The 12,690-nt window shown below is 42.0% G+C and overlaps 1 protein-coding gene across 2 annotated transcripts in view; it reads right to left on the reverse strand.

Moving 5' to 3' along the window:
- CCDC158 (coiled-coil domain containing 158) overlaps positions 1-12,690 on the reverse strand; it is a 138,314-nt gene that overhangs the window by 14,723 nt on the left and 110,901 nt on the right. Inside the window, exons 17-20 of one of the 2 annotated variants that reach the window (XM_040326782.1) lie at positions 9,671-9,763; positions 6,297-6,386; positions 3,546-3,685; positions 1,100-1,167 (exon numbers count right to left, since the gene is read on the reverse strand). In XM_040326782.1, coding sequence (XP_040182716.1) covers positions 1,100-1,167; positions 3,546-3,685; positions 6,297-6,386; positions 9,671-9,763 — 391 coding nt within the window. Of the gene's footprint in view, positions 1-1,099; positions 1,168-3,545; positions 3,686-6,239; positions 6,387-9,670; positions 9,764-12,690 lie in introns of both variants that reach the window. The other variant, XM_040326773.1, reaches the window with a different exon arrangement.

Consider the following 12,690-nt stretch of genomic DNA (forward strand, 5'->3'; position numbering starts at 1 on the left):
TCTCTGCAGAACTCCACCAATCAGGCCTGTATGGTAGAGTGGCCAGACAGAAGCCACTCCACAGTAAAAAGCACATGACAGCCCGCACGGAGTTTGCCAAAAGGCACCTGTAGGACTTTCAGACCATGAGAAACAAAATTTTCTGGTCTGATGAAACAAAGATTGAACTCTTTGGCCTGAATGGCAAGTATCATGTCTGGAGGAATCCAGGCACCGCTCATCACCTGGCCCTACAGTAAAGCATGGTGGTGGCAGCATCATACTGTGGGGATGTTTTTCAGCAGAAGGAACTGGGAGACAAGACAGCATCAAAGGAAAGATGAATGCAGCAATGTACAGGAAAATTATTGATGAAAACCTGCTCCAGAGCTTTCTGGACCTCAGACTGGAATGAAGGTTCATCTTCCAACAGGAAAATAAAGCAGTGGCTACGGGACAACTCTGTGAATGGCCTTGAGTGGGCAAGCCAGAGTCCAGATTTGAACCTGATTGAACATCTCTGGAGAGATCTGAAAATGGCTGTGCACCTACGCTCCCCATCCAACCTGATGGAGCTTGAGAGGTCCTGCAAAGAAGAATGGCAGAAACTGCCCAAAAATAGGTGTGCCAAGCTTGTAGCATCATACTCAAAAAGACTAGAGGCTGTAATTGGTGCCAAGGTGCTTCAACGAAGTATCGAGCAAAGGCTGTGAATACTTATGCACATGTGATTTTTTTTAGTTTATTTTTTAATAAACTTGCAAAGATTTTTAAACAAACTTCTTTCACGTTGTCATTATGGGGTATTGTTTGTAGAATTTTGAGGAAAAAAATGAATTTAATTAATATTGGAATAAGGCTGTAACAGAATATAATGTGGCAAAGGTGTAGCGCTGTGAATACTTTCTAGATGCACTGTAGATATGTTACATTAAACTAATGGGAGTTTGAGCTGGACTATAAAATACAAATGCTTATTCTGTCAAGGACAATCAGCTTCCCTAGCTATAAAAGCTAAGAAATTGCAATGTGACTACATAAATTGTACAAAAAAAAATGTAAAATACATTACCATACAAAAAAATTATTTAAAATAATGTAAATCCATCTCTAAACTTACCAGAGCTAATAAGGGATAAGGAACAAACGTTATCTTCAAGATCAGTTGTGTGCAAAGTAAGTGGCTCCCTACAAGCAAAGGATGTAAAGTAAGAAAACATCTCATTAAAATATTTCCTAGTTATACAAAAAATACCTTTTAGGACTGGTTCACACCACAGCACAAGCATTATGTCATCTGCGCTGACACACGGTAAAGTTCATCAGTGTTGCATGTTGATGCGCATTTCCAATGCGTTTGCAATGTGTATATATTGGTTAAGTGCGTTTTGTTGCGTTGCTTTGAGCTGCATTTACTTGCAGTGTGTCACGTGCTTATTTCCCGTGACATCACTTCCTTCGTGGTTCTGATTGAGTGTAGTGTAGAAAAACAAAAAGGCAGCAAGATGGTGGCAGGAAAGGGAAAATCTTTTTTTTGTTAAACGATATTTGTACTAAATGTTCACATACGGACACATTGCAGTTGGATGCATTGTATAGTGTTGCTACAGCGATTGTTCGTTCCCCGCCATCAGAATACACAGGTCAGAGTGTTGCCAGCTATAGCCAGCGGCACTGATCGTGCAGAGTTTTTCCAACAGGCTGGTTGTACAACAGTTTTTTTTTTTTTTGCGTGGGGCCCTGGACTAATGTCTTTCTATTAGGTCTTTTTTTTTCAAGCACATGATTAGAGCTTGAGGCTCTAATTGGCTGGAAAAAGGTTGAGCTCTCCACCCCGAACACTCCTACTTGTGATAACTAGCGATTCAATATTCGCTATCGGTTTCCGGCTTTTCCTCCCGGCCAATCAGGACAGTAGGTGGATCTAAAGAAGACCGGGTTGTCCGAGAGGAGAAGCTGGGGAAGTCGTGGCACTGTGACCGCTGGAGGGGTAAGTGCGGACCTGGGGGGTTTGTTTGTCCCCCAAAAATGTTTAGCACCAGATGCCACATGCTAATGCCACATGCTAACTGTCCCTGATTTTGAGGGACTGTCCCTGATTATGAGCAATGTCCTTCTGTCCCTCATTCCTCCTCATTTGTCACTCACTTTGGTCTGATCTATATAGATGTGTATAAAATGCACCTTTTATGTATCAAAAAGTTTTTCTTTTTTTCAGCACTAAACCTTTCATATGATTTCTAAATTGCTGCATTTGTAAATTCCAGAAGCCAATATAAAGGATTACTAGTGGTAAAAAAAAGAATTTGTGGCTTTAACAAATCTTGTTTTTTGTACAACTCTCCTTTAAGGCGGCGTGGCAAGGGGTGTGACCTATGCCTGGATACTTTTGATGATAGGTGTCCCTCATTCCTATATCAAAAAATGTGGGAGGTATGGCTAATGACACCCGATGTCCTGCCCATTGAAATGAGTGGGCAGCGCTGCCGAAGCGCCTGCAAAGCGCCTGCAAAGCGCTTTGGCAGCACCGCAACTAGGGTAGGTTTAACCCTTTCTTTCGGCCGCTAGCGAGAGTTAAAATCACCCCACTAGCAGCTGAAAAGTGCCGCTAAAACTAGCAGCATTTTACCGCCAAGGCACCCCCGCCCCAGTGTAAAAGTACCCTTAGGCCTTGTACACACGATCAGTCCAAACTGATGAAAACGGACTGATGGCTGAAGTCTGATGGATTGATGTGCCTACACACCATCAGTCCAAAACCAGATCGAGTCCAACGTGGTGACGTAAAACACAACGACGTGCTAAAAAAACGAAGTTCAATGCTTCCAAGAATGCGTCGACTTGATTCTGAGCATGCGCGGGTTTTGAACCGATGCTTTTGCGTACTAACCATCGGTTTTGACCGATCGGTCATCAGTCCATTAGTCAGATTTTAAAGAAAGTTTAAAAATTTGGTCTGAAGGACAAAAGTCTGATGGGCCATACACACCGTAGGTTTGGACTGATGAAACTGAATTTCAGTCCGTTTTCATCAGTTTGGACTGATCGTGTGTACAGGGCATAAGAGTACAATAACGGCCAATAAACTGTGGTAAAATAGAGCTTGCGTAAAATCAGTTTTGAAAGTGCAATTCACTAGGAACACTATGGATCATCAAATGTGGTCCAAAACTTTTATTGCAGGAAGATCACATCACAAAAGGACTAAGTGCAATGTTTCGGAGCAGCGCATGGCCCCTTCGTCAAGCATGTGATCATTACATGTGGTCCTGTCTCATTTACCCCCCTGGAACTAGATTCAATGAAGCAGGAAAAAAACTTGGAACAAGTAACTGAAATAAGCAAACTTTTCTAATATTTATATATATAATAAATATATAAATGCAATTAAAATTGCATAAAATATATGCACCATGTTTGCAAGAAATATAATACAGATTCAGAACCTCAGTAAACTTCAAGACCAATCCGAAAGAAACTGACAGTGCACTACAATCAAGCCTCTCTAGCAGTAAAATCTGAAAAAGAAAGGATTCAATTACAACCAGAAAGTTATTTATTCTTACTTGGAAATATGGCCTGATGTATGGTCAGCTTTCCTACTCAGTTTCAGAAGTGCCTCATCTTTAAAGGGCGCACAAGGTAAGCCGTCTGAAAGATTGATCGCTTCCTCAGAGGGTTCCACCATGTTAAAATTACCAGATGGCTGAAACAGTAAGCAACCAAATTGTCAGCAACAAATAGGTCTTACTAAAATTAACAGAAAATGTCTATAATACCACTGTAAAAAGAAAAAAAATCATTCACTCCATCAACCAATAAAAGCAATCAGCTATTCTTAAATTTATAACAAAAGAAACAAAATCATGATTTTCAGTGACAAGCGCCACAAAAGGCAGACACAGATATTCCTTGGTGCACATTGTGATGCATCAATGTTCATTTTTAGGGAGTGAATTTGTCCATATTGTCACCCTAAATTCACCAGTGAACATTTACTCTATGGGGTTGATTTAGTCTAGGTTTACATCTATGTGGCTGCGCTTGATGCATTTTTCAGGCATGTTTTCAGTGCATTTTTAAACCAGCGTTTTTTTAAATCCGTTTTTGCATGCAGTTTTCATGCATTTTGTGTTTTAGGATTTTCTTTTTCTTTAAACGCGCTGTACAACACACTGTATGTAGCTGGTTGCTAAGGAGGGGGACGGGAAGCCGACCGCCACGTCCTTAGCAACCAATGAGTCATCAGCTGAAAGCTGAACGTAAAAAATAAATACAAATTTGCCAGCAAAAAAAAATTGCACAACAAATGGCCAAAATGGGAAAAAAATGGCTTGGCTTCTCCCCAAAAATCCATACCAGTCCCTTATCCGAGCATTCTGCCCGGCAGGTCAGGAAAGGGAGCGCGTTAGCGAGCGGCCCTCCTCCTGAACCATACCAGGCCGCATGCCATCAACAACTGCGCCCCCACCCCAAAGCACCTTGCACCATGTTGATGAGGACAAGGGCCTCTTCCTGACAACTCTAGCTGGTGGTTGTTGGGGTCTGCGGGCAGGGGGCTTATCGGAATCTGGAAGCCCCCTTTAAGAAGGGGTCCGCCAGATCCCGGCCCCCCCCCTATTTGAATGGGTATCGGGTACATTGTACCCCTACTCATTCACCACAAAAATCTGTGAATTGTATTAAAAACACAAGAGCCGGTTTTTGACAATTTCTTTATTAATTTCTAGCCATCTCTTCCCGCCATCTTCTCCTTCCCACTGTCTCCACCTTTCCGCTGCCTCCTCCTGGAGCTGTCTCTTCTCGCTGTCTTCTCCTTCCCGCCATCTTCTCCTCAAGCTGTCTGTTCTTGCTGTCTTCTCCTTCTTGCCGTCTCCTCATCCAGCTGTCTCTTCCCGCTGTCTTCTCCTTCCTGCTGTCTCCTCATCGAGCTGTCTCTTCCCGCCAACGTCATCTCTTCCCACTGCTGTCTTCTTCCTCACCACTGGTTACCCGAAAAAAAAGAAACAAGCTGCTCTTGTTCTGTTCATGTCTTTATCTGTTTTGCTCCGTGACCACTCTTATATAGCCATGAGGCATGGTCATCCGATGACATCACCCGGAGAGCCCGCCCTTTGCCCCTTGTTACAAGGGGCGGGCTCTCTGGGTGATGTCATCGGATGACCACGCACCATGGCTGCAGTATATAAAAGTTGGCAAAGAGTGGGTGACAACAAAACAGATGAAGACATCAACAGAACAAGAGCGGCTTTTTAAAAAAAAATTGCGGGTAACAGGCCGCGAGGAAGAAGACAGCAGCGGGAAGAGACGGTGGCAGTGGGAAGAGACATTTTGAGGAGGAGACAGTGGGAAGAAGAAGACAGCATGAAGTGACAGCTCGAGGAGGAGACGGTGTGAAAGAGAAGACAGTGAGAAGAGACAGCTTGAGGAGGAGACGGCTAGAGAAGACAGAACTATCAAAGGAATTGTCAAACCCCCCCCCCATGTTGAGGGCATGCGGCCTGGTATGGTTCAGGAGGTGGGGGCACTCACTCGTCCCCTCACTTTCCTGACCTGTCGGTCGGTATGCTCGTATAAGGGTCTGGTATAGATTTTGGGGAACGCCATGCCAATTGTTTTTCATTTTGATGTGGGGTGTCCCCTCCAAATCCATACTAGACCCGAAGGGCCTGGTATGGACCTGGGGGGAACCCCACGCTGTTTTTTCGCATATCAGCTGATGTCTCATCGGTTGTGACTTCCTGTCCCCTGCTTAGCAACCAGCTATATACCAGGGTAAAATAAGAACTGCAAAACACATAAAAAAATCGCATCACAAACGCATGTTCTGGTGCGGTTCCATTGAAATCTATTAGATGCAAATCGCGGGAAAAAAGTCCCCAACCCTCTCCAAAAATTCACTGTCAGCAAAATGCACAGATGTGAACTACTACCATATGAAGCCATGTTAAATGGACTGTAGTGCGTATACCTAGTTTATCTTATAGTAGATTTAAGCTATAATTGAACTGACAAATAAAAAAATATTCAGTGCTATGGGTGGGCAAATAGACAATATTTTCGCAGCAGGTCACTTAATTACAAAGCTCTTGCCTACAGGTCTTTTTAACAAAGACAGATCTTGTGTGAATATCTGAGGACCATCCACTTCTGCCATGACCATGCACCATATTATGAAAGCGAGTCACCAGATACCCATATAGCGAGGATATAAGGCCTTTTATATCAGTAACCACAGCTATTTTATCAATAAATTTTACCTGTGTAGACATGATAACTTTAGGGCATGATTTGATCAGCAAATCATATTCACGTACAGGAACATCACAACACTGAAGAAAAGATTTTGAAGCTACTTGGCGTGTTGCTTTGGCAGATATCTCAGAGGAAAATGGACCTCTGAGTTCCTATAAAGAAAAGACATATATATTTATGGATTGTCAAATATAACTATTGTTTGTATTGTTATTACAATGCTGATGTTATAAAATGAAAGTTTATGCTATGACCATAGATCTCCTCTAAAAGTCTATGGCCTCGTACACACGACCGTTTTTCTCGGCAAGAACCAGCAAGAAAACTGCTGGCAGAGCTTGCCGAGAAAACTGTTCGTGTGTACAAGACTTTCAGGTTTCTCGTCGGGAAATCTGGGCAGAATCTCGATGAGAAAAATAGAGAACCTGCGCTCTATTTTCTCGTTGAGATTCTTGTTGGCCTGTTTCCCGACGAGAAACACGAGAGTGTGTATAGTTACCTGTCGCCATGGAAACCCGCGCATGCGTCACTGCGTTCTTGCCTTTCAAGAGAACCGCGGTTCTTTTGAAAATGTCAGTGATTGATTGATTGATTGATTTTAATATTTCTTTACAGCGCCACATACACCCTAAAGGGTGTGTCTAAGCGCTGGAAGGAGGTCCGCTGGTCTATTCTGGACCAAAAAGCAATCCAAGAGAAAAAATAAAAAAGACTTCGTAGACGAACTGATGGCTCGTGTACATAAAAGAAAGAGAAACCATATAAAATATCAACAATAAAAACAAACGGTAGCAAGGGGGTTTGGAGTGAGGGGGACATAGGGTGAGGGGAGGAGGGGCCAGGTCAGTTTAATAGGCGTGGTCATAATCAACTTGCCCCAAAGAGGAAGGTTTTCAGAGCCTTTCTGAAGGTAATAAGAACAGTGGACTTCCTCAAAGGCGGCAAGAGATTGGGCGGCAAGAGATTGTTGCCAAGAATCTCGTCGGGAAAAACAACGTGTGTACGAGGCCTATGGGTCTAAAAGCTTTTAAGGTCTAAAATTCTGATTCTGTACTATAAGTCACACATACAAATGCACAAAAAATGCCACCTAATTTGCCTGGCTATACATACGCTTCAGTGTAAATAAGGGCTTAAACTGATTGTTAACCCCCTCAACGGTATTCCCGAGTCTGTCTCGGGGTGAAATTTCAGAACCAAAAGTGGTAACCCCGAGCCAGACTCGGGATCGCCTCGCAGTGTCCACAGGCAGGGAATTACTTACCTTGTCCCTGGATCCTGCGATACCTCCCCACTGTGTGAGCGAGCTGTCTCCTCGCTCGATTCACACAGTGCCCCGAGTGCCGCCGAGCTCGGTTCCCTGCGACGTTACGACGCACGGGGGTGGAGATCAGGGCAAAATTCAAAAAAGTAAATACACACAATACATACAGTATACTGTAATCTTATAGATTACAGTACTGTATGAAATTAATACACACCCCCTTTGTCCCTAGTGGTCTGCCCAGTGTCCTACATGCACTTTTATATAATTTAAAACTGTTCTTTCTGCCTGGAAACTGGAGATTGTCCATAGCAACCAAAAAGTGTCCCTTTACATCAAAAGTGGTTTTAGACTATATTTAGACCAGCGATAATAAATTTGAATCACTTGCAGAATTGAGCGATAGCGATTTGTGGGGAAATTCGTCATCAAACACTAAATCTAATGACAGCGACAATTCTGTAACTGAGCAAATTTCAGTGTGTTTGATTTGATTACATTATTGAATCATTTTTAATATAATTACATTATTATTTGTTATAATTATTTATAGTTATTTATTATATTATAATTTATGATTTGGTTTTTCAAACTTTATCATACCCGAGATGTCTACTAGACTCTTGTTTAAACAGATTTAAGTGAGTTATTCCTAAGAATTACAAGCCTACAATGTAAAACGTCAAATTTCCATGCAAAATAATGTTTAGGTTTCAGCACCTAAAATCTGAAATAATCATACTGCCAGGGAGGTTAATGGCTAAAGAAATATTCTGTGTACCAAATGCCCCAAGTATTGTGCAGATAAAATAAGCATAACCCTTGTGTGCCAAAGTGTGCAAAAATACTTTCTATGTCTGAAAGGAAACAGCAGTGTAGGAGTGTAGTAATACATTACATCCCAGTTAGAGGACAGTAACACATGCTATTAACACCTGCTAAAGTATTACCAAGCACATGCTATGGTGAAAGCTCAGACACACAAATAGGATTTGTAAAATTGCCACCTGATGCAGCATTCCATCCTCTCTAAATATTTTATCGTTCTTTTTTTAATAAAAAAAAAATCCCCTGTACTCCTATATCCTGGAGGAAGATAATAAAAAAAGGAGTCTCCTTTACAGCTGGACAGTAGACCAAGGGGAGATTCAGCCAAGGACCCTTTCATGAGTCCCTGTTGAGATCCTGCATTTCAATTCTAAGAGAACCATATGCTGTGAATCTGCGCTCGGACTACTTAACACCCCCCCCCCAAAAAAAGCAGCCAGCTCTAGGCCCCGTACACACGAGAGGATCGATCCGCTGAAATTGATCCGCTGACCGGTTTCAGCGGATAGATCCCCTGGTGTGTACAATCCAGCGGATCTGTTTCCGTGGATTTTTGTCCCCGGGGATGGATTTCCAGCGGATAAAAATTTCCGAACATGCTAAGAAATCTATCCGCTGGAATCCATTCCAACGGATTGATCCGCTGGTCTGTACAGACTCACCGGATCAATCCGTCCGAATCCATCCCCCGCATGCGTCGTAATGATTCGACGCATGCGTGGAAGTCCTTATATCACTGCGTCGCGTACGTCGCCGCGTCATCATCGCGGCGACAGCGCGATGCGTCAACGCAGACGGAATTCCGCGGGGATTTTGATCTCCTGGTTAGTACAACCAGGAGATCAAAATCCGCCAGAGGATTTATCCGCGGAAACGGTCCGGAGGACCGTTTCCGCGGATAAATTCTCTCGTGTGTGCTAGGCATAAGATACAAAACCTATACTAAATGTTAATACACAATGTGCAGCACTGTCAACATACTCAAAATAAGTTAATAAATACAAAAAAAAAGTGCTTTAAATAAAAAAAGCAACAATAACAGTGATATTACAAGTATTTTGAGTATGTTGTTATCGGTGCACATTACAGTATGTATTGACATTCATTTCTATGATAGCAGAAACTACAGAAAATTCTTAGGGGACTACAGAACATTTTAGGGGAGTACCTCTTAGAGCAACTAATAATATAATATAATTGTATAAGCATTGTTATAAGTAGGGTGCATGCTGAATCCCTTCCAGTCAAAGGAATACCAGTTCACATGCCCACACTAACAACATCACAGGCTAAAAGTAAATGACAAGAAAAGTCCTGAATTAACAGGAGCTCCATCATACTTGCCTTTAAGTCCAGTGTGTGCTGTAATCTCAAAAGTGTTATTTCTTGCTCCAGACGCTGGATTACTGCTTGACATTCAGAGAGCTGCAACAACGTCTGCAGCAAATAAGAAACAATTAAAAATTTTAATTAAATCAGATTTATTATAGCCAGACAATTCAAAGTCTTTAATTTTAAAACCAAATGCAGGTTGGATATCCCTTGCTGAGAAACATACAGTATTTTATGGCTTATAGTCTTTAAACCAATAAGACAGTGAACCGGCTATGAAAAACAAAACATTCAACTAGTCTAGTCTTTTAGGGCCAAATCCACAAAGCAGATGCGCCGACTTAACTCGAGGGGCCAGATTCACAAAGAGATACGACGGTGTATCTACGGATACACCATCGTATCTCTGACTTACACTGGTCCTATCTATGCGCCTGATTCATAGAATCAGATACGCATAGATAGGGCTAAGATCTGACAGGTGTAACTGTGTTACACTGTCGGATCTTTTTTTCAATTTAAAAATGGCGCCGGGGGCGTTCCCGCTGATTTACCTTGAATAATATGTAAATCAGCGAGATACGCAAATTCACGAACGTATGCGGACCAGACGCAGTCTTCTTACGACGTTTCCGTAGCGGCGTACCCGTCGTATACTTACCCCTGCTTTTATCAGGCGCAGCCAATGTTACCATTCGCTTGCCCTACAAGAGTTCATTATTTCAGCCTTACGTTATCTGCTTACACATAATTTTTTTATGTTTGACGGGGTCTGCTACCTCCAGAGATGCGGGGCTTCGATGGGGGCCAAGTTCTCACCATCCCTGGCTAATTTGTACATGGGATGGTGGGAAAAGTCTCGCATATTTGGAGATACCAGCCCCCGCCGCCTAGATACTATTCTATATTGTCGTTACATAGACGACCTGCTACTTATCGTATCTGATGAATTTGCAGATTTAAACGAATGGTTGAAATATCTCAATGACAACAAGCTGAACCTGCAATTCACGGGTAATCTACAAACTACCACCATAGAGTTCCTGGATGTAACGCTCACAGGAGCTAATGGCAGTATTTCCACGGGACTCTACAGGAAAAGTACAGCAGGCAATGCTTTGCTGCGAGCTGACTCATCCCACCCGATACATACCATCAATAGCATTCCATATGGACAGTTTTTACGTTTGAAGAGGCTATGCACTTCTCCTAATGATTTTCTAAAAGAGGCAGATCAAATGGCGCTTAGATTTAGGGACAGAGGCTATTCAGCAACTGTCATTAACAACGCCCTACGTAGGGTTAACACTATATCTAGAGATTCATTATTGGCCAAAAAACGAGTAAAGGACATCCAGACTGGATCTTCGGCTCACAGATTTGCCCCCCTTTTTTCCACAGCCTACAGTACAGAGTACCATAAGATTAAACACATCGTTAATAAGTATCTACCTGTCCTTTATAGTGACAGCACTTATGCGTCTATTCTGTCTGAGGGTATCAAATCGGTAAGCCGTAGAGCCCCCACTTTAGGGGGTGTCCTTTCACCCAGCCTATACGTCTCACAATCTGCCTCCCCCACATGGCTTGATTTTGTTGGCATTTTTAGATGTGGCACTCATGGGTGCAGATACTGTCCTTTAATAGGCATTGGCAACACGGTTCAGTCATGTTCCAATGGCAGAGATTTTAAAATTAAACAGTATGTCAACTGCAACACAAAATTTGTAGTTTATGTCATCTCGTGTAGTATTTGTCATGTTCAGTATGTTGGAAGAACTATAAGGAGATTAAGGGATAGACTTAGTGATCACTTATATGACATTGAGAAGAATCATAACACTAACGTGGCCAAACACTGGAATAATTTACATAACAAAAATATTTCCAGCTTATCCATACAGGGTATGGAGAGGGTAGTGTGTCCACCCAGAGGAGGAGATAAGTTTAAGCTTCTCTGTAAACGGGAAGTTTTTTGGATTTTCCATCTTGACTGCAGACAGCCGCGGGGACTCAACTTTGACTGGGATGTCTCTCATTATCATGACTGAACATCGCCTTCCTTCCCCGCCTTTGTCTCATTCCCTCCTCTCGTGGAGACACATGCCCTCTCCTAATTTATTCTTCCCACATTCCTCTAGTCATATTATATCATATATTATCTATTCTTTTCCTTTTTTCTTCTTCTTTTTTCCTCATTCCACATGCCTATATCATATTATTTCACACATAGTGACTGTTTTTTATCTATTTACAATACTGCCTTAGTACACTAGGTCTAAAATACATGTGTTGTGCGGTGTCTATGACACTGCACAACACAGGTACATATTGGAACACAGATGGACCAGTCTTCATGCGGGTCTGACATACATGCATCATTTTGCTGCACTTCACCTTTATTTAGACCAATCATCAATCGGGTTCCTTATTAAATGTCTTGAGATGCAGAGGGGTTCTGCTAGGAGGGGAGAGGGGACGGATTGGCACATATCTGTGTTTAGAGTATTCACAGTAATGGCCATTTGATTTTGAATGTCAATTTCATTTTAATTGATACACTTATTATGGACTTTTACTTAGTCTAGCCGGCCAGACACATAGTTATCATTGCAGTGTCTGTGTTGCTTTGTCTACCATATTTTTGTTTATTGACATTCAATTTTTATTTCCACACATTTCATTTCATATCATTTCACACAATATGGGAACATTTCTCATTTGTGTCTGGATACTAAAGATTTAAACCCCCCCCCCCCTCCTCCCCCTTTCGGTTCCTACGGTGCTTCTTTGAAGCCCAATTTTACGGAACATTATATCCATCACCATTTTTTCTTTTTTCCCTTTTTTTCTTTTTCTTCTTTTTCCTTTTTTCTTTCTTTTCTTTTTTTGGGGACCTATGTGTCCTCCTTTACAACATACATCGTAACCACATCTTTCTTAAATCCATGATCTATTTTTCAGCTTAGTTTCACATATGCTGGATAATGCACATCAAGTATCATTGCCTTTAACGGTTTTACATTCCGGCC

Source organism: Rana temporaria, chromosome 1, assembly GCF_905171775.1.
Source record: "Rana temporaria chromosome 1, aRanTem1.1, whole genome shotgun sequence".
NCBI lineage: Eukaryota > Metazoa > Chordata > Amphibia > Anura > Ranidae > Rana > Rana temporaria.